A 23,758-nucleotide genomic window follows, 5' to 3' on the forward strand; every position below is an offset into this window, starting at 1 on the left:
TGCCAATACGACTGTATTGTGAAACATTTCAGCTGACGCGGTAAGTTCATCTGGTGATATATCTAAATGATAGGAAAAAGAGCGGCATGTGAGCTATAATAATACAGGAATAACTGTTCAAAGCGCTAACAAAATCATTACCATGGATCGATTCCCTACGATTGATTGATTGGCTGATAGTTGTTTTACGCCGCACTCAGCAATATTCCAGCTATATGGCAGCGGTCTGTAAATAATCGAGTCTGGACCAAACAGTCCGGTGATCAAAAGGATGAACATCGATCTACGCAACTGGGATACGATGACATGTGTCAACCAAGTCAGCGATCCTGACCACCCGATCCTGTAACGTTAGCCGCCCCTTACGAAAGCATGGGTTACTGAAGATCAGTTCTCAACTCAGATCTTCACGGGTCTGGTTCCTACGAAACACACAACCTGCTGCTGATGATGCGCTCCAAAGGTTAGCAGCCACATCACCATCTCATTTTTCCTACCGGCACCCATTCACCGCTTTGCGTAGTTCAAAGTCACTTGCACTTATGTATCGGTGCGGGGAAGGACCGTGGCCCCAGAAACTCTCAGGAGTCAAGTTGTGCTCAGCTGCACCTATCCACTTACTCTCCGTGGACAACGTTGCTTAACACATTCTGATTTACGCCCAGGACCGCGTGCAGCTTGAAAGTGAAACGAGCTACGCTCGACCCCATTCCGCAATAACCACTCAAACATTACTACTACAAGCAGACAGCAATGTGATAGACTGATTCGCTGTTTAACATGTGTCTACCCCATCAAGCACGCGTGGCACGAATTTGAACGAAGATCACGTCGTATAACGTTATAACGTTGACCTTGACATTACAAAAGGTAAGGAGAAACAATCGCGTTCCATACCACGTCTTCTCCAGACAAGAACAATGGTGGCCAGACTGACTGACTGAATTTGGTTTTACGCCGCTTTTAGCAATATTCCAGCAACATCACGGCGGGGGACACCAGAAATGGGCTTCACAAATTGTACCCATGTGGGGATTCGAACCCGGGTCTTCGGCGTGACGATGGTGGCCAGAAATGAGACTGGTTGTCAGTATGGCAGAATTCGTGCACACCCGGTGTTAATTGTTCCCGTTTCTGCTAATGTCTATGTAGGGCCGGTTGGGCAGCCCGGAGGTCACAACGTTCGCTCGTCACGTTGAATACCCGGGTCAGAATCCCCACATGGGACCAGGTACAATGTCTGAAGCCTATTTCTGGTGTCCTGGTAATAATGAATTACATATGTATATGTATTATTTTAATAAATAGAGATTATTACACAAACAAAGTGTGTCATACGACTTACACGAAAACGAGTGTGAAATTGTGTATTGCACACGCCCTCGCTCGGGCAATACATAATTTTGCACGAGTTTCATATAAGTCGTGTGAAACACTTGCTCGAGTGTGATAATTTCTTTATAAACCATTTTATTCATGTACATTTGTGCAATAAAACACGGTAAGCAAGTGTGACGGCCCACTTCATTGACGTCACGTTCAATTGTTAAATGACGTCACAGACGACGAAATACAGAAACAAAGGTTGCTAGGCAAAAGTGATATGTGCACATGTCCACATATGATATATATGACACTGGTTATGTTTCACCATATGGATAATAATGAATTGTATTACCTACGAAGGCGAAAATATCGGGGTCCATATTTTTTCATACGATGCCCTAGGGTGAAATATTACTTTGTCATGGTGACGTGACGTCATAAACAATGCTATGACGTCACGTTTCTTCTGTGACGATTCTTCTGTGACGACTTCGGTAATAAACAGAATATCATATTCGTGCCCAGATCATACTATATTTCCAACACTCGTGTCTACTGGAATATCCCTCGCTCTCACCAGGGAAAAAACAACATTTAGGCACTTGTGTCGTAAACATATGGTATAATATCCTCTATTTATTATCACACTTTATGACATACTTGCTCGTGTAATAATCTCTATTTACTATCTTACCACGTTTCCCGTTTTTAATCGCCACACTAGCTCGTCTGTAGCGTAACTAATATCTAATTACATGTGTATCACAAAATTGATTGCACGCCTGTGCACAGAATTTCGATTGGTTATACCTACAGTATACATACTGGACGTAAATAAATTTAAACTGGAATTCCACTCTTGTCAAGCGGGGACAGAACGCAGCTTACTGTACACATGTGAAATATAGGCAGGCGCCCAGTCCATTTACAATCGAGAAAGTCACTGTCAGGCAGTTTCCGTACGTTTCCGCTTGTGACGTCACAGTCATGACAGCCAGGTGAAATCAGCTAACGTGTAAGTATGCATACCGCCATCTGATTCGATTTACTCCATTACACGAGATAACCGCATATGCACGGAGATATGGTCGACCCGTAGTATTTCCGTGCAGTGTTGAGTGCGTCACCAACTTGTACCTAGACCCAAGAGCGGGAGTTTATCGCGCGATGAGCGACACATCGATCGTGCTCTTTGGGCCGTGTTTATATGAGTATTACGTAATCGGAAGTGCGAAGTGCGTGCGCATAGTTTGCTGAAAGTTTACATGGGTCATATGTTTTCAATTCTGTTACGCTTTATTTGTTTCGAATTCTCACTTCATAGATTCTCTGAAAAATCTGCCATGTTACCTGTTTCGCTGAATAAGGTCAAGTCGGCCACGCGTGAATAATGTTTCTTGTGACAAGTTGGGTGTTTACATCATGAAATAAATAATAACGAAAACATTTTATGGCTGTGTAAGAAATAAGAAATAACATTAATTCATCTGACTTGCAGACTTAAATATACATACCACATAATTACTACTCTTATTTAGAAGTGTACTGTACATATGTACAGTTTTCCGTTATACGAAGATGGTTACTTTGAATGAGTTTGATACCAGTTCTAACAACTGTGCATCATTAGATAAATCACTGATGGAGAAATATAGTACAATGGCACAATTACACACTAGCTTTGTATGCTACAAATAAAAGCTGGACCACATTAAATTACGCTGAAGGGGTCGTTGTCGGCACGGGTACTACAGATATGTACCCCAGGTACGTTTCTGTAAACGTACCCTGGCCATAATGAGAATACAGAAACGTACCCTAGGACGATTCCATTCACATTGTGTCGTATTCTTGATCGGAACTGCCATGCTGTTGTATTAGATACATTTGATTGCCTTATGTAAGTAATGAGAATACACAGTTAAAAAGTAACGGATATTTCGCGATGCATATGAATACCACTCGCAATCAGTTGAATGGGAACAACTACGTACAGTTTCGGTTTTGGATCACGGAATATGGACTCGTCCGGTTTTTAGGGTACTGGGTACGTTTCTGTATTTTGACTTTGTTTAGGGTACATATCTGTATACAGAAACGTACCTGGGGTACATATCTGTAGTACCTGTGCCGACAACGACCCCTTCAGCTTAAATTACAGATGTGGAGGATGTACATCTGAATGCCAAGTCCCCACACTTCCAGCTGTGTACAACAGCATTATCAACATTGTACGCCTAAGTTTATAACTTGATCGAAGCTAATAAACAAATGCGCCATCACATTGTCATGGAAATGTACTTTAAATGTCGAACTCAAGATTAATTAGCCAGGGCTAATCACTGACATTATCAAAATACTTATAAATGTGGAAATGATTGATTATTATACAATGAAAGTTTCCTACACAATGCTCATATGATATGTGTGTTGACCATATTCTACTTTAAGTACTTATATTGACACATCCTTGATAATCTCCAGGGTATACGTTCCGATAAATCTATACTATAGTCTGTTTGCAGTGAAAACGTACCGATGAATTTCACTTTATACAAGAAAGTAAATCGAATAAAGTGAAATTAAGATTGCGAATCCTCATAATTTTACCTTGCCAACTGAACATTTAAATATCCGAATTTTATTAAACTTAGGATAAAAGTTGTTTAACAAACGATCATAGATTCAAATCGTTATTATTTGTTTGTATTACAAGGGTGTATGCATATCAAATGAAACACCGAGAACAAGTAGGGTTGGTCTAAGTTAACACTCATCACGTACCGCAGTGTTTCAGTGTTCCAAATACTGCGCTTAACCCCTTGTAATACAAACCAATAATTGTGATTTGAATCTATGATCGTTTGTTAAACAACTTTTATCCTAAGATGAATAAAATTCTGAGATTCAAATGTTCATTTGGCAAGGTAAAATTATGAGGATTCTCAATCTTTATTTCACTTTATTTGATTTACTTTTTTTGTGAAAAGTGACAACAAAATAGTTATCGTTTGTTAAACAACTTTTTTATTCGGGTGTCCAAAATAATGAGACAAATCCTCAGAGTTGGTCTGTCGATTTCATGTGACTGTTCAAAATTTGGTTTTGTTGCAATTATTAGATTTTGTGTTAGTGAACAATTCATCGGGTCTCAAATGATGTCAAACGGACTATAACAGTTAATACATCCACAAGCCATAACATCAGTAAGTGAGTTTAGTTTTACGCGAAGCTTTTTAGCAATATTCCAGCAATATCACGGCTGGGGAACCAGATATGGGCCTCACACATTGTACCCCCCACACAAGATAAATAGTGATGTAACTGGTTCTACTATTTTGAAAGGAATTTGTAAATATATGTCATCCTGAGTTGAGATTTGTGCAGCCATTGACGAATACCGATCTCAGGGTTGATCCCGATAACTCATATTGATTTATGATGCAGACAGGGACGAGCTGCCATATAGGCAAAAGGCAATTGCCTACACATAATTTTGCAACCAAAAAAATTCAAATGACTGACTGAGTTTAGTTTTACGCCGCTTTTAGCAATATTCCAGCAATATCACGGCGGGGGACACCAGAAATGGGCTTAACACATTGTGCCCATGTGGGGAATCGAACCCAGGCCTTCAGCGTGACGAGCCAACGCTTTAACCACTAGGCTACCCCACCGGCCCGGTCCAAAATGAAGTCAAACAGACTATAGTACCCTGCACGCATCTAGTCAGCTGGACCCAATAATTGTATTACCTCTCTTTACCTCATACACTATGACTACATCTGTTTAGGTGACACAATCAAATATAATATGTGACTGTCCCAGACTGAAATAGGAACTTTTTAGATGGTTGTGACAAGGTTTGTTATTTAAATATTTAGCTTAAGTCAGGTAATACGAGAAATAGACTCACAACGTTCATTCTAGGCCATGCCCTTGCGTCATTTGCACACTAACATTTAACATGGTGCACTGTACAGGTACGGGCTGGGCGTGCTGGCGCATCCCTAAAGGTAATTCTGAAACGCATCACGAGTTTGTTTTCCCTTGGCAACTCAAGCAAAACTCAAGTATGTCTTTGGTTGCTCTTGTTGACCTCGCCTGGATTGAAAGTTTAAAAAAGGAAGTGAACCCATACTAGTAATGAGTAGTGTATGGCTAAAAAGTCACAGCAATTTGATATGACCCACAATATTTTCTAAATGACCCACATAACTGAGGGCTGGTGGGCCATGGGCTCACTTGTAAAAGCCCTTGAATGAACACTGGACTCATTAAGGTACTGGGTATTTATTGAATACTAGTATATGACAAGCATTGGGGGAAGGTCACTGTTTATATTGTCATAGCAACATAGACACCTCCCCCAATCCCTCACAGGTACAGACACACAAAGACAGATAGACACACCAAACAAATGTGTGCGCACACACACCCACCCACACACTGACACTTAATGATTTTATGTATGGACTGATAAAGCCACATATTGAAGGAAAGATGTTTGTTTAAAGTTTATTATGCCTTCTATGTACCAAATTTCATAAAGATGGCATGTTCTTTGAGGAAAAACATAACTGAACAGAAAATGTATGAGTTTTGTAAAATGGATTGTGAATATGTAGATTCTGGTGTTTCTGTGTGAACTGACCGACTGACTGATTGAGTTTGGTTTTCATGCCGCTTTAGCAATATTCCAGCAATATCCGTCAGGGGACACAGAAATGGCTTCACGCATTGTACCCATGTGGGATTGAACCGGGTCGGCGTGACGAGCCAACGCTGTAACCACTAGGCTACTCCAATCACCCCTATCTGAACTGGGATTGTGGGGTTACTGTTGTTGAAGTGTTGCACGTCACGCCGAAGGCTTGTGTTTGATTCCCTTGGGGACAATATCTGAAGCCCATTTCTGGTGTCCTCAGCCATGATATTGCTGGAACATTGCTAAAAGTGACATAAAACCCAGCTCACTCACTCTGTCTTAACTGGTAAATCTGTCAAACTCTGACACAATTGAATTCACAACAATTATGTTCATCTTCAAAACAAATTCATGCTGTGGATACTGAAAACAGTATCCATGGTAACCCATATATGATCATTCCAAGTGGAATAACGCTTCACTTGCACACTATACTTTCAATCAATATCATCATTCACAGACTGCTGTTACATTTAGTAAGTGATAAACAGTTTGATATTTGATCAACTGAAAAATGAACAAATGTTGTTTCTGTGGACAGCCGATCCCTATTGTCTAGTACAGCCATGATGGGTATCAGCCGGCATCTCGTCTGAGTTGTCACTTCTAGCTGTGGAGAGTTGTCTCCCTTTGACATACCAGAAACCGATGATTGTGTGTTTGAGATTCACCCTGAATTGGTTTCTAGGTATGTCAGTGATTTCTGTTGGGTTTAAAAAAAGCAGTAAACATTTGAGGCCTGCAACAGTTCAGGCTCTTTTCTCAGGTTAAAATGGCACACCATAGTACAAATGAGTGAGTTTAGTTTTATGCCATTTTTCCTTTCAATATTCCATTAATATCATGGTGGGTCGACACCAGAAATGGGCTTAACACATTGTACCCATGTGGAGCATTGTACCCGGGTGTTCGTTGTGACGCGCGAATGCTTTTACTTTTTGCTAACCCACCTCCCCTATGATACAACTGGAATACTGTCCTAAGTGGTGTCAAATGAAAGTCACTCACTCACTCAGACCCTTTGGGATAAAAAGCTTGACTGAACTGTGGTTTGACACATTGAGCTTGGTGTTATTACCATCAAAGTTAATATATTCTGCATACTCGTGAAGATCTGGTGTAGAAATGGCCCTCAGCAACCTATGCTTGTAAAAGGCGACTAACGAGATCAGGTGGTCAGTCTCGCTGACTTGGTTGACACATGTCATCGTATCCCTATTGCGTAGATCGATGCTCATGATGTTGATCACTAGATTGTTTGATCCAGATTATTTACAGACCGCCGTCATATAGCTGGAATATATATAGCTGGACTTGGTTGAAACATGTCATCGTATCCCAACTGTATGGAATGATACTCATACTGTTGATCCCTGGATTGTCTGGTCCAGACTTGATTGTTTACAGACCGCCACCATATAGCTGAAATATTGCTGAGTGCGGCGTAAAACAACAAAGAAACAGCATACATTATTTAAGCAACATTAATACAATAGGAAATAACCGGAGGCATTTTGTCATATCTACATATCTACATGTATTGTCGTATTCACATTCTTGCATTAAGTTGTGGTGTGAGTTTTAACTTATTAAACTGAGTTTACCAGGAATTCAACACATCCCGTTCAACACGTCTGGGTACAAATGGTGGTAGTAGATACGGTTAGACCTTGCCACACCAGACTGAGTTCAACATGTCAGGGTAGAAATGGTGGTAGTAGATACGGTTAGACCTTGCCACACCAGACTGAGTTCAACACGTCAGGGTAGAAATGGTGGTAGTAGATACGGTTAGACCTTGCCACACCAGACTGAGTTCAACATGTCAGGGTAGAAATGGTGGTAGTAGATACGGTTAGACCTTGCCACACCAGACTGAGTTCAACACGTCAGGGTAGAAATGGTGGTAGTAGATACGGTTAGACCTTGCCACACCAGACTGAGTTCAACATGTCAGGGTAGAAATGGTGGTAGTAGATACGGTTAGACCTTGCCACACCAGACTGAGTTCAACATGTCAGGGTAGAAATGGGGGTAGTAGATACGGTTAGACCTTGCCACACCAGACTGAGTTCAACACGCCAGGGTAGAAATGGTGGTAGTAGATACGGTTAGATCTTTGCCACACCAGACTGAGTTCAACACGTCAGGGTAGAAATGGGGGTAGTAGATACGGTTAGACCTTGCCACACCAGACTGAGTTCAACACGTCAGGGTAGAAATGGTGGTAGTAGATACGGTTAGACCTTGCCACACCAGACTGAGTTCAACACGTCAGGGTAGAAATGGTGGTAGTAGATACGGTTAGACCTTGCCACACCAGACAGAGTTCAACACGGTTGATGGTTTACTCGGTGTATGTGTTAGCATCTTTCTTAAAAAGTAACACTACTTCAAAATTCAGTGTCATCATGATCAATCTCTAGGCGAGATTAATTTTATTTTTTGTTTTATGGATTTTGTTCTTAGAAAACCTAGCAGGAGGGGGAACAAAATCGCCAGTCAAACTCTTTTGGTTTGTTTATATCAACTAAAATTAAGTTGAGTGAGTTTAGGTTTCACACTGATTTCAAGAGTATTTCACTTATATCACATCAATATTAGGATTTTAATTTTTGAGCGGGAAAATTATTTTTTGTTTTCTTATTCTTTAAAAAATACAACCGGCGGATCCGTAAAACAAGAAATAAAATTGATGTGGCCTTAGTTATGTCACAGAAATGGGTGGTAAACATGTAGATTACGTTAATCCACATTCATATATACTCAAAGGAAAAAGTTTTTGTGACACATATCAAACAAAATCAGTGTTAAACTTTTGCTGTCATGAATGATATGTTATTTCATGGAAAGACAAGTGTTTCAATGGAGGGCAACTGTTCCATAGGCTTGTTCCCATTTCGCCTATATCCCATTTATTTTTTGAGGGGGGGATTAATTTTTGTTTTCTTTCATATTTTTGAAAAAAAAATTAACAGCGGATCCGTAAAACACGAAATAAAATTGGTCTGGCATTAATTAAAAAGTAACTATTTTCTGTTTTTCCGACTTGAGAGATTGTTTTATTTTATGCTGAGGAGACATTGAAATCTATCTTTTAGAATAACCAACATGGAAAATATACAATTATTGTTTAATGCAGCTTTAATGATATCTATTGACACCACACCAGTTAAACCCCATTTCACGTGACCTCTTGTATTATATTTCAGTGACTTCGTCCATGTGTAAAGCTCTACATCAATACACGATGCTGGCTTTATGTGGTATTTTCAATGCCATCCGGTGATTCCACGGTATTGGCAAGTGTTCTAGTAACACTGTGTAGTATTTCCATATTTCCTTTATTCGGTCAACAATAGATTGGTCAAGGTACATAAGAAAAATTTAACCTTACTTCTTTCTGTTTTTTATAGGGTTTTGGCTATGGCTTGTTGAAACATTGAACCATTTGAACAAATATTATCTTATTTGCTTTTGGTTTGTTTTCACATAAGTGTTCAGCATGGATGCATTTTGTTTCAGGTCCGGTTAGGTTTAGTGAAGATTAGAATACATCAGGGTAACACAGAAAATGGCCATTCCAGAAAAGGTAAGTATTTGTGTGTTGGGATAGTTCACCACAAAACACATGAGGGTAACACAGAAAATGGCCATTCCAGAAAAGGTAAGTATTTGTGTGTTGGGATAGTTCACACAAAACAGTTACTGGTCTGTGTTCAGTGTGCTGACTCTCAATGTCTGAGGACCGTCTCCGTGGTGTAGTGGTTAGAGCGTCCACCCGGTGAGCGGAAGGTCCCGGGTTCAGTCCCCGACCGTGTCATACCAAAAGACATTAAAATATGGTACTTTTTGGTCCCTGCCTGGTGCTCGACATTAATGGGTACAACAAGGACTGGTCAGCTCGGAGTCAGTATAATGTGTCTGAGTGGGGTATTCATGCTTCACTGCGGCATGGTATCTCAGTGGTGTAGCACTATAAAACCAGCTTCAGTCTGGGCTAGTACAAGCAGCCGCACATACACACACATGCACGTCGTCATGTGAGCGAAATATTCTCAAGCACGAAGTTAAACCCAAATTCTCCTCCCCTCATGTCTGAGGTTATTCCAATGTCACAGACTACAGTGGTACTGAGACAGCCCTTGTGACACACTTTGTTCCCATAGCAGTGAGTGAATGAATTATTTTGATTTAAGTTGTCTCATCAAGTTTGTTGTATATCTGTGGAATCTGTCACAACAGTTTACTGTGTCAGCCTACTGTGCTTCAGTGTGCTGGGAAATGGAACATTACAGGGGTGGAAATAAGTTTAAAATTGCTAGTCTACTCCGGTACAGTGGCACATGTAAAATCAATTGCCCTGATAATTTTTCCACTATACTGGACGTTTTCTTGTTGATTTTTTAAATAAGCAACATAATTAACGTTGGAAAGTCAACTGGACACCGGTACAGTGTGATATACGAATCTGCTTGCCCGACAGAAAAAAACACTGGACTCGGACGTCGGGCAATGGGTTATTTCCACCCCTGCATTAGTGTGTGGTAGTATCACAATATAATCAATGTCTATGTGGTTGTGCTTGACTAACACTTAGTCCCTGAATATATATAATTTTAGTTGTAACAAATAAACCCATTTAAATTGACAAGGAGCCCCAGTGAGTTGGGAGATTCAGAAACAGGGGAAATCTAGATTTGCTTCATTTAGGGCATAAGCATTGCAGGGAGGGCTAGGCAGTAGGGAAAATAATGAGGTTCAGCCAAGTCAGCGATCCTGACTACCAAGATGACCATTACTCAGACGATAATTAGTTGTGTGTAAAAATATCTGAGAAATATGGATCACTGCTTGACCTGTCAGCCACAGGTTTGCTGTGATAGTAATGAAAAACTGCTCAATCAGTGCAAGAAAGAAACATACATTTTCTTTTAACAAAAGGCATGGTAAATGTCGTCCAGTGATGTAAATTTGATTACTGACAGGCTGCCCCAATATTGCTCACTGTGGCGCTAACACTACACAGATATATTAAAGCTGCGGACTCTGTCCAGTCATTCCGCCGTGACTTGAAAACCTATCTCTTCAACCAATAACTCTGTTTATTTTATTCTTATTTTTAACCTTGTGAAGCACCACTGAGCAGCCACCGGTTGGAAATTAGATGCTATACAAGTCAGGGCTCGATTTAAGAGATGTTAACCTACTTGCACCAGGTGCAACATAAGATAAAGACCTGGTTGCACCAGCCAAATTCCAGTTGCAACTTAGTGTGTTAAAATGTTTCGGTGCACATAAACCTTAATCAGTGATGTAGTATCCATGAAACCATAGCAACACTGAGACACAGCTGATCCCTGTTTACAACAGCTGTCATAGCCGAGCTATTCAAAGTTAAGAAGATAAATGGGCTGGCATATTTATGCATATGTTAGATTTATTGTTGATTTATTTCTCAACAATTCACTTGCACCTTGTGCAAGATAGACTCATAGCTAGGTTGTATTTTGTAATATTGGGTTGCACCAGTGCAAGTAACAAAGCACTAAATCGAGCCCTGCAAGTGCATTATTATTATTATCATTATTATTATAGAGTTTCTTTGGTTCCAGGAGCTTGATTATCACTACTCTCCAAGCCGATGGTCTCACAGATTTGGGCCAGATGAGGTCATTGAAGCACATTTAAAATCTGTCACTGAGGGTAAGATCAAACACAAAGCTGATTCATGTGCCAAAGGGGTGTGGGGGTAGCTTACTGGTTAAAGCATTCTCTCGTCAAGTTGAGAACTCAGGTTCAATTCCCCACATGGGTTTAATGTGTGAAGCACATTCTGGTGTCCCCCGCCGTCACTGATATTGCTGGAATATTGCTAAAAGTGGCATAAAATTAAAAATCATTTGCAACAACTACAAGTAGATATCCCCTTTCTTCTGTATATATACCCATGAAGATCCAAAGTTGGAATTGATCTTCAGTAATGCCATATAGCTGGAATATACCCGAGTGCAGCGTAAAACTAAACTCACTCACTCACTCAAGCTCAAATAGCAGTCTGTAAAGAATCGAGTCTGGACCAGACAATCCAGCGATCAACAGCATGAGCTGCAATCTACGCAATTGATACGAGGACATGTGTCAACCAAGTCAGCGAGTCTGACCACCCAATCCTGTCAGTTGCCTCTTAGGACAAGCATGGGTTGCTGAAGACCAGTTCCAACCTGGTGGGTACAATGTGTGAAGCCAACTTCTGGTGTCCCCCGCCGTGTCGTTGCTTGAATATTGCTAAAAGCGGCGTAAAACCAAACTCTGTCAGTCAGTCAGTCCAACCCTGATCTTCACAGGTACGATGCAGTTTGAGTTAATGGTTAGTCCATCCCAAACAGGGTTAGACATTGCTGGTCATATATCCAACTTGTCTTTCTAGATTTTTCTCAGACGAACAAATAAGCGTCTGTATCTTAGTAAACAGTGCCTAGTTGATACGACTAATTGTATTATTTTTCCTTATCCTGACTCATGCTCATTTGCTTGTCTTCTTCTTCTTGCGAACATAGTGGAACACTTGTATCTCCTTAATTGAAGCTCCCTTCAATGTAAAATCACTAATTAGTACTCACCAAGAGTTGCCTCCCTTTGCCTCTGCGTGGGAAAAGGTGGCGCCACCCTCTGGCCTCATGCTTCACTCTCTCCTTCTTCGCCCAGTGAGCAGGATGTGAGAGCGCCTGTGTCTCCTTACACACTATATCCTTTGGTTATTCTTAGTTAGTTACCTCCTATAGGTTACTATAGAGGTATAGCTAATATCCTTCATTAATATGTATTGATAATTAATGGTATTTCTACTGTTTATTCCGTGGAGTTCGTGATTGTTCAGATAGTTTTACGTTGATGAAAATCTGTACTATTTGTAGATTACGTTTTTCTGCTGCTGACCATGTAATATGCCCTAGTTGTTCTCGCCTTGTGCGTTTGATTCCGTTGCAGTTACTGCATTAATCTATCTAATTCTGCTTTTAATAAATATCATCTTTGCGTTTGAGGCGTGCAGCAGATAGAGTCCGCAAACAAGGGTTAGACATGGCGATACGCCGGAACCCTAGCCAGTCAGCTGCTGTTGGTCGACCCCCTCCCGTCTGGTGTTCGCTAGAGTTTCCCTCGGAGGGCGTGGGATGCAGTCCGCCGCCTCAAGAAGCGTCCTGCCTCCCCAGACATCCCGTCATCGCAGCCAAAGTCTAAGAGGGCCTCGACGTCTACTCAACGCAGACTCCGTACCCCCAGGGCAGCGTCTACCTCCAAGGGGAAGTCTACGAAGTCGTCAAGAACTTTCTCGGCCGAGATCGTTCCAGCCGCCCGAACTGGGCCTCTCGATGATCAGCCGATCATCATCCCGACCTACGCCACAAGAAGCGACGGTGACAGCTACAGTGGCGTCAGCAGAGATCGCCATGCAGCCTGATGTGTCTACACCGATGTCGGACGATCTCCCTGAGGGCCCCGCCGCTAACATCGCAGAGAGGGCACCGACTACATCGTCGCAGACCGTCCCAGATGAACTGATGCGGAAAATCATGATCATGATGGAGGACCACTACAGACTGGAGAGACAACCAGCCCAGGGCCTGAGCCTTAGCGAAGGCTCCAACGCAGACGACACCCCAGAGGCACCCCCCGTCAACGTAGCGGCCACGACGAAGCCACCTTCGCGAAGGAAGTCACAGACCACCTCGACGAAGGACCCAGATGTACAGCCTTCGCGAAGGCCTTCGCGAAGGCGGGATAGATCATCACCTTCCTCGGCTTCATCCTTAGATGCGGACTCAGACCACCAGACTTCACGGAAGCCTCCGCGAAGGTCAAGTCGCCGTTCCCCAGGACCGGACGCAGAGGAAGCTCCGCAAAGGTCAAGTCGCCGTTCCCCAGGACCGGACGCAGAGGAAGAGGAAGCGGCACCTTTATCAGGCTCCAAATCATCTTCGTCCAGAAGGACATCGAGGGACTCCACAAGAGCTCCGCGAAGCTATCAACATTCACCTCACAGATCTCCGCGAAGGTCAACCCATAGACGCAGATCGTCAGGACGTTCACCAAGACGATCCCCTCGCCATTCTCCATGCCGATCACCTCGCCGTTCACCGCGCCGATCTCCTCGTACATCACCACGTCGATCTCCTCGCAGGTCACCACACAGGTCTGCACAGAAGTCCACAGTCAGGTCTCCCCTAGCGTCACCCGGCACAGTGGTAGAAGCACACAGTCCACCATCTGAAGAGCATCAACCTCTCATCAGCGATCCGGGGTAGAAGATGATGGAGGCATCATTTTCTCAGGCGGCTGAGATCACGATATTGGATGGTAAACAACCTAGACCTTTCTTCACCTTCCAAGAGTGGTAACTTCGGCTTACTTACCTGATGAAGGAGGGGCGATGCAGGCGCCGTCACCTTACCTCCGATCGACCCGATTGCTGCGGTACCACAGAATCTAGATACAGCCTTCCATAAAGCCCACGAAAGTTCAGGCGCCACACCTACCGAACTTTCCGCTAAGAAGTTTTCAACTCATAACATGGACCCCTTCCTCAAGGCACAAGACATCGATGACAACTACAAGCTGATCAGCGATGTCAAGAATAAGAACTACAAGATTGGCGATGATCGCAAGCTGGTGCAGATAGAAACCATGGCGAGGCGCATGTTCTTTGGCCTTAATAGATCTAGAGCGATCAATGAGACTCTTATCACCAGATTTTCGTGACCACGACTTCTGAAGATGATAGGATGATCTACTCGGCCCTACTGATGCAAAGAAGGACCAGCAGTTCCTAACAGATCATCTCACATCAGTCTCAGCAGCGCTAACCTTAGCTTCGTCGTCAAGGCCTCCTCGCTTCCTGCAGCTGGGGTGAGCAGTTTACAGCTCCACTCTATACAGCCCGTGGTCCTCTCCATCCATCTTTGGACGGAGGAATAGAGAAAGTCTCCAAGGAAGTCACTAAGGATTCCAGAGAAGTCCTTATGATTAAAGTCGATGGACGCGCTAGCCAGCGTCATCAGGCAGACTTCACAAAGATATTCAGGGAGATCTAAATTCACTGGATTACAGAGAGAGCACAGGATAGGAAGATGGCCAGCTCAGGGAAAAGATTCTTTTAAATTAAGCCCATATGGCAACTATAGAGGAGGATCAGGAAGAGGCAGGGCACCCAGAGGTTCCCGCAACTATAAACGTTGAAAGACAGGTTCAGAACGACTGGAGTCTTCCACCCCCAGCCGTTCCAGTACAACCATCACAAGTGGGTGGACACCTTCAACTACACTGGGAGAACTGGGGAATGTTACAAGACCCTTATGTCTCCAACATTCTTCAACACGGATATCGTATCCCACTACAGGCCGCCTCGCTGACAGTCAACCCTCACAAGTTCGACTTCCAGGCACAACAACTACCAAAGTTAAGAGAGGCTGTTACATGGCTCTTAACCAAACAGGCCATAGAAGTACTAGATCAAGTAAGCGTCGAACCAGGCTTCTACTCCCCAGTTTTCCTAGTACCCAAGAAAAACTCCAAGGAGAAATACAGACTCATTTACAACATGAGCATATTCAACAGACTTTATCTCGCAAACCGCCAAAGTTTGCATGATACATCTACCTCAGTTCACGACAGTTGATTAGTCCCATGGATTACATGGCCAGTATAGATCTGCAAGCGCATATCTACTGCGTCCGATACATCCCGAATCCAGGAAATACCTACGATTTACACTAGGCGGGCTGCATTACCAATGGAAAGTACTCCCATTGAATATCATCAGCCCCTGGCTATTCCGCGAGGATAGCGAAACCTATCGTCACCTATCTACATCGTCTAGGGCTGCGCGAGTGCGTTCTACCTCGACGACGGGATACAAGTAGATCAAGATCCACAGCGTCTCAAACTACAGTTAAACTACATCATAAAGCTACTAACACAGCTAGGATGGTTAGTAAACTTACTCAAGTCGGACCTAGTACCATCGCCAAGATCTGCAATTTCTAGGCATTGATTTATCGCGACTCTCAACCGTATCGTCGTGCCAGAAGACCGATGGCTCAAGATCCAACAGACCATTCCTCTAGCCCTACTCTCTCCGTTTCCACTACGATAATGGCAGAGTCTGTTGGGTCTCCTCACGTCAGCCCAAGACATGACAGTCAGAGGCAGAATACAGTTCGTCCGTTACAGGTCTTCATCAATGCTCATCTCAGCGACCTACAACCATTCAGTCTGCGAAACATCTCAGACCTCATCTACTATGGTGGACCAGGAGGTGAATGTCTCTGAAGGTATTTGTTTAACAGAGCAGGAATTCAAAACCCATCTATATGTGTAGCATCGCTCCAGGGTTGGGAGCTCATCTCGCCAACGGACTGACTTCAGGGTTATGGAATCAGCAAGAAAGCAAACTCCATATAAACATGTTAGAGATGAAAGCGGTAATCAACGCCATACTTCATTGGAGCACGATTCTACAAAATCGCATCTGATGATTCATACCGACAACTTCGACAGTGGCGTTTTATGTGAACAAACAAGGCTCAGCGAGATCACTGAACCTATTGACTTTAAGCTTTCAACTGTTCGATCTAATCGGACGATCTCAACTTACATGTCAGAGCATGTCACATCCCGGAGCCAAGAATGTACTAGCAGGCGCACTCTCGGCCACATCTACCGTCACCGACAGAATGGATGCTCCATACAGAGATTTTTGCACAGATTATCAAGCAAATAGGAGCTCCGCTAGTAGATCTATTAAGCCACTGCGCTTCAACAATCAGCTACCGACATTACATTATCACCAGTCCCGGACCCACAAGCATGGGCAGCGGGCGCTCTAAGCATATCCTGGGAAGGCCTCAATGCGTCGCAGCGTTTCCGCCGCCAGCAATAATCCCTCAAGTGTTACAGAAAATCAGACAAACACAGAGCCTCCAACTCACTTTGGTGGCCCTACTGGCCAACCAGAGCGTGGTTTCCCATTCTAATTCAAGAACTCGGACAACCAACACTAGAGCTACCAAAGCTTCGAATCTATTAGTACATCCACACACCAAACAGGTGCACGGAAGCCCACAAGTATTCCAACTTCGCATTATGGACTGTATTAAAATGTGTTTAAACAAGAGGAATTATTCAACCAGGCGGCAAAAGCAGTCACGCTTGCCTTACGGCTATTCTACCGTGGCAATGCGGCGACACTTAAGTGGCACAGTTTGAAAATTACGCAGCAAATAAAGGGATTTGCAGCGAGAGAAGCTACACATCCACAAGTGGCAGATTATTTGTGTTACCTCGCCAAAACAAACATTTAAAAGGCTCGACATTGTCAACATATCTTGCCGAGCTTAGTTCTGTGATAACTATGAGAACGGGTGTCAAGCTAACCAAGACGCCAGAGTTACTGGCCTTACTACGTGCTTTCCGATTGGAGGATCAGAAGCGGAAATTCCACGCCCCAGCTTGGGATCTGAATATAGTGCTCCAACACCTCACAAGTGAGGCTTATGAACCGTTGGAATCGACAACTTTTGAAATTCTCTCACAGGAAATGCTTTTCCTGTTATCTCTAGCCACGGCAGCCAGGATGTCAGAAATTCATGCACTAGATTATGAGAGGATACAGTTTGATGACAATCAAAACACAGCGCACCTGAGATTAAGATGGGATTTCATCGCCAAAAATCAATTGCCAGGTCAACCAGACAGATTATTCCATATTCCTGCACTCTCCTCGATTCTCGGATCTCAAGATACACTGGACTTATCTCTATGCCCAGTCAGAGCTCTCAAAATCTACTTACGACGTTCCAAAACAAGGCGACGATTTCTCAAACGATTATTCATCCCCTTATCGGCAACAACTCAGACACCATATCTATATGGATAAGAACTGTCATACTTCGAGCCTACAAGGCAGCAGGACTCGACCCTCCAACAGCATCAAATCCCCATGAGATCAGGGCATTGGCTTCCACACTCGCTCTACACGGTAACTGTTCATTGAATACAATCATGGAAGGATGCTTTTGGAAATCGAACCTGGTGTTTGCTAATCACTATCTGAGAGATATCACCACCGAGGACGTCTCAGGTATTCACCATTTCGGTCCCTTGGTCCTCGCACAGCAGTTGACAGTCCCTCGTAGACGTTAACACATAGTCTTACGAGATTATTATGTATATTTCATACCAGTATTATCCAGCTTATAACTCTACGGAGTTTTAGGGCTACATATATACTTAGCTTAAGTCTACTCAGCTTTAAAGCTTATACTGATGATTATGTTCAGTTGTATAGCTTCTCCTTCTCGGAGTCGCTTTTATATCTTTATTTAAGAAATACACTTCGCAAGCGTCCTCGTGCTTTAACTATAATAGTTCAGGGCAAAAGTGTGTTTTATTACACTATACATGGTGGTAGGGCGAAGTGTATTTCTTTTCTAAGATGCCAAATTTAATACTTTCTAAAGATAATTACGATTAATTTAAGGCAGAAAACAAACGACGGTGTCGGTGACCTAAATTAAGAATCCTCGTACAGGGCTAACTGGCGCGCTGTTCTATTGATGTGTCTGCCCCTCACGTTAAGGCGACGTTACCAGAAAAAACAAATGATAACAGTTTGATGGCGGTTTTACGTTCGGATTAAATATCTTCTCTGAATTATTTTAATTACATCTGTCATTGCGTAAACCATATGGGCTATATGAGCGTTGCATTTCTACTACCAGCGTAAGTTTAGATCCGTACATCCAGAGGAAGTTGAGTAGTCAAGCGACATTCCACAATTGCATTGTGGGAATGTAAACATTACGAACGTTACCGTGTCACTGAAAACTTGTGAGTCAAAATGACACATTTTAACCGTCGTAAAACATAAACGTAATGTTTCCACCAGTGATGTTAGCTGCGTGAAGCAACAGCCTACCAAGAAGCTGGATGCAACGGTGTAGTTTACTGTAGGAGGCCGTACGAGGCGATGACAACTGTTCATTCAATTGTTACGTCATCAAAAAAACTATACCTTTATTGTCTGATAATGTTTGTTTTTTTCGATTGTTCTAACTGCTAGGCATCTTAGAATTGCTATTATCATAGTATATTATTATTGTAATACCCCATCTATGGCAATGTATAAACTTATGGTTTATAGTAGAGGAATTATCCTAAGTCAGTGCCATTATGAAGTTCCCGTTAGGGGGTTATTACAGTTATATATATATAAATCACTAATTAATTTTATAAATCCAAAGTATTCTGTTCTTTCCCACCTCCGTTTCTGTAGGATTCTACAAGCAAAAGAGCATGAGTCAGGATAAGGAAAAATATGTAATTTTTAGAGTAAAATTGATATTTTATACTTATCCTGACTCATGAGATAAGCCTCCCATCCTCCCCACATAACACTTTGGATTTCCCTGTAAATTCAAGTGTTGGGCTCGCAAAATCAGGAGAGAGTGAAGCATGAGGCCAGAGGGTGGCGCCACCTTTTCCCGCGCAGAGGCAAAGGGAGGCAACTCTTGGTGAGTACTAATTAGTGATTTTACATTGAAGGGAGCTTCAATTAAGGAGATACAAGTGTTCCACTATGTTCGCAAGAAGAAGAAGACAAGCAAAAGAGCATGAGTCAGGATAAGTATAAAATATCAATTTTACTCTAAAAATTACATTTTGACAAATTCCAGTTTATACAACACTTGAGGTTTGACCTTGTTTCTTGCAGGGACCAAGGTTGCCCATTGGTGCCTTGAATGTGACAGCGCCGTCACCTATGGAACAGGAGAGAAACAGAAACTGGATATCTTTAATGCCAAAATGCCAAGAAAAATGGTAAGTCTTTGCCCTCTGCACAATGATCATAATTACAAGCTCACATCAAACAACCCATGAGGATCCAGGTTAGAACTGATCTTCAGCAACCCATGCTTGTCGTAAGAGGTGATGAACGGGATTGGGTGACACGCACTGATCAATGCGACCTGTCAAACAGCTGGAATATTGCTGAGTGCAGCATCAAACATTCAATTTGAAAAGTGAAAAAGAAAAGTTGGGTACTCATGCATATTTTGGTTTTAGTTGTTAATGAAACTAACATTTTAAAAAATTACCCAAAGTTTGCAATTTTCATAAAATCCGGCTGTTTTTCAATGAACATTCATTATTAAAATGTGTTTAATCTGTTTTTTGACAGAATAATCATTAAACATGCATTCAGTTCTCTCATTTGAAAAGAATATTCAGATTAATTGTCATTAAAAGTACTTACATAAATTTTATTTTATTTCTTTGGCTGTTAAAGGAACCATCAGACTTTAAATTGTTGTAGAATGACATATTTTGAAATGTCATTTGAGATAACTGAACTATATGTGCTTCTCTTCAAAAGTTTAGACTCACATGTATCGTTTGTTATATCTCAAAGGTTAATAGTTCAAGTGGCAAAGATGGATTTTTAGCAATACAGTCGAGCACCGTTGTGTCGCACTCTGATAACTCAATATCACGGTTGTCTCGATATAACATCTCTGTCCCGGCAAAATCCTTCATAATCTATCATTATTCAAGCTCTTTTAACTCGATACGGATGTCTCGATATTTCGGATATCTCGATATAATTTCATGGTCCAAACAAGCAAAATTACCCTTTTAACTTCGATATTTGCAAAGAAACTCGATATTCACCTACCTTTCATGGACAAGTACCCCTCTGAACTGAGGTTGTTTCCACATGTTTACACACTGTGCGGCATGAATCCAAGGGATGCGGTAGTGTAAACTAATTAAGGCTAATTGAGTTAAAGGTGTCACTTGTTTGTTATTTAATTAGGAGTAACTAAGTAGGAATTAATTAGGAAGTACTCACTGTTACAACTAAACACTACTGATAACGGATTATAGTTTCGAATCAAAACATACTGAGAAGCATTTTTTTTTCTTTCATAGTGATATGTGATGATATGCCCTGGTCGGATGTCTCGAAGTTCGGATAACTCGATATTTTTTCTTGGTCCCATGAATATCGAGACAACAGTGCTCGACTGTACCTTGAAACATATCATAACAAAATTAACTTGAATTGTATCGACATGGATCTGGCATCCAGAAAGTAAAGAAAATTCCGGCATTGTTCATGCAAGCTGAGCTACGTTTTGGGGTGAAATTTTCAAAAAATAAACAAAAGCCATTGCGTTTATTCGTTGTGTAACCTCATGCTAATGATCTTTTGAATCTGACAGCTTGTTTTACAATACCTTCGATCATTTGCAAGCATAATCAGTAAAGATGGGAACATCAGGACTTATTCCGTTAAGATTTTCCTACTTTTTCTAAAGTGAGTCTAAACTTTTGAAGAGAAGCATATATCTTATCAGGAACTAAAGGGTGAAAGTATTTCTTTAATTTTGTGATGGAACATATTAAGACACCAGGAATTTATTTCTTGTGAACATGAATTACATTGCACAGATGCATGAAATGCTACACTCTGTATACAGAACCGTATCCTAAATTCTTGGATAACCTTGATTTCGTGGATCGCGGAAATTATCATGCTAGTCCGAAAATTAAGTCTCGACTGACGTCACGAAGCGGTACTTTTGATGTAGGTACAATGCCACGCCTCACTGACAAAAAAGTTCCGAATCTCTGCATTACACGCAAGTACACTAAATAGAATTGTCCAGCATTGAGATAAATAGCCCCAGATCACTAATACCACCATTACCAAAGTTTATTTTTACAAAATGTCAAGTAAAAAAGATTCTGTTACCTCCAACCTTGTCACTTCTTGTTGTCTGCTTTCCTTGGTGTCAATACTTACTGCCGTGGCTGTACGAGCGACCTGAGTATTACCATAGGCAATGTTGTACATAATGATATAAAGTAACTGACTACGTAATCCACGAAACAAGGTGACGTCACATTTTGTGGGCACACGAATGGGTGATGATTGCAAATGGCTTCCGTAAACAAACGTTTCATTCACAAGTGGAATATTAGGCATTTTCAATTTGCTGAATCAATGAGTAAAATAATCAGTGTGTATACAAAATGAAATCATGCATATAAAATATGAATTATGCCGCACTTCCCATATATCCACGAATCAAGGTTACGCGAGTGTAACATAGGCAATGTCCTCATCGTGCTTCTGTCTGTTCCAGGTCTGCCAGTATTAGTATACCTCCATGGGGGATACTGGCAGCATTTGGGGTAGGTAGCCCTGAAAAAAACAAAACAAAGCAGCTCCATTTTCAGATGAATTATTTGTTGATAAGGATTTTTGCTCGTGTGTGTTTGATTTACAGATTGCAGATCTATATCCTGGATTTCTATTTATTGCAAATATTGATAAAATATTCACAGCATCATGTGCAACTATTGGGTGACACACTCTTATGTCACAATTAATCTCTGTGTCAAAAAGCATTAGAATATGTTTCGCCAATTTTGTAAGGCTAGTTGTATGCCACAGGATAGACTCCATTTGAGAAAATGTCTTTAGGAACATGATGAAACAGAGCATTCAACGAAGTGCTGAACATTATTATAAGTGCCATGTACCAAATACTTTCTCTTTTATTTGATGTGTTTATTGTCCCCTTGTTCAGATTACCATGAAGATATAGGGTTTTTACTTGCTAGGTTGGAAATGTCTGGGTTTATGGCTCCTCCATTGTGTAAAGCCGGTGCCACAGTGATTTCTGTTGGTTATGATCTCGCTCCAGAAGGTAAGTTGTCTCCCTTGGAACCTGAAGGGAAATTGTCTCCCTTTGTACAAACACATTGAAACTGATGCGATGTAACAGAAATATTGTTGATTGTGGCATAAAACAGCATTCATTCACTAAAATATAACATTTTCAAAATAACAAAGAATACATTACTCTAGTTCTTTAATGGGAGTGTTTTCTTTCAGCTTCCATGGACAAAATTGTGAGTGAAATTAAGCAAGCAATGAGGTACATACTGAGATATGCCAAGGAGCGTCAGTCCAGGTTGGTGCAGCTTCCCAGTCATGCTTATCCTTATATACATGTGACTTAGCTTATCAACTCATCTGTAGGGACTGACCAGTGAAGATCCGGGTTAGAACTGATCTTCAGTAACCAATATCTTAAGGATAAATAAGCAGCACCTTTTTACATGATATATACTGGTCTGCAGACAGACAGACAGACAGACAGACAGACAGAATATATTATAAGAGTCTCACCTTGTACATAATACAACCTATGAAGGTCTGGGTTAGAATTGTTTTTCATTAACCCATGCTTGTTGTAAGAGGCGACTAACGGCATCAGGTGGTCAGGCTCGCTGACTTGGTTGACACATGTCATCGTATCCCCATACCTGTCAACTCTCACGCATTTGGCGTGAGTCTCACGCTTTATTGACAAATGTCACGCTCTCACGCCTCCAAATAATAATCTCACGCATATCTGGTAGCCAAAAATAATTTCAAAATTAATACGCATTTTCGTTCGTTTTTGCGTAAAGTTTAACATTGAAAGAACGCCTGAATGAACGAAGTAATAAAACGATGTTTATGCGAATGATTCGGCTTATTATTATTTATTAGCATGCATCTTTTAGTGTCCAAATAATGCCACCAGAAGGCTCCAAATGCTCCTGAAAATCACTAAACTTCATTTCGGGGGCTTTGCCCCCCCAGAG

The 23,758-nt window shown here is 41.7% G+C and overlaps 1 protein-coding gene across 1 annotated transcript in view; it reads left to right on the top strand.

Annotated features, from left to right (window-relative positions):
- Positions 1-2,262: 2,262 nt before the first annotated feature.
- Positions 2,263-23,758, top strand: part of LOC124257953 (kynurenine formamidase-like) — a 47,421-nt gene continuing 25,925 nt past the window's right edge. Inside the window, exons 1-8 of the mRNA XM_046692020.1 lie at positions 2,263-2,341; positions 9,560-9,626; positions 11,650-11,740; positions 19,806-19,912; positions 21,577-21,580; positions 22,246-22,294; positions 22,727-22,812; positions 23,001-23,079. Coding sequence (XP_046547976.1) covers positions 9,609-9,626; positions 11,650-11,740; positions 19,806-19,912; positions 21,577-21,580; positions 22,246-22,294; positions 22,727-22,812; positions 23,001-23,079 — 434 coding nt within the window. The 5' untranslated portion in view covers positions 2,263-2,341; positions 9,560-9,608. The remainder of the gene's footprint in view (positions 2,342-9,559; positions 9,627-11,649; positions 11,741-19,805; positions 19,913-21,576; positions 21,581-22,245; positions 22,295-22,726; positions 22,813-23,000; positions 23,080-23,758) is intronic.

Source organism: Haliotis rubra, unplaced genomic scaffold (genome assembly GCF_003918875.1).
Source record: "Haliotis rubra isolate DU_JTF1 unplaced genomic scaffold, ASM391887v1 Scf117, whole genome shotgun sequence".
Classification (NCBI taxonomy): Eukaryota; Metazoa; Mollusca; class Gastropoda; order Lepetellida; family Haliotidae; genus Haliotis; species Haliotis rubra.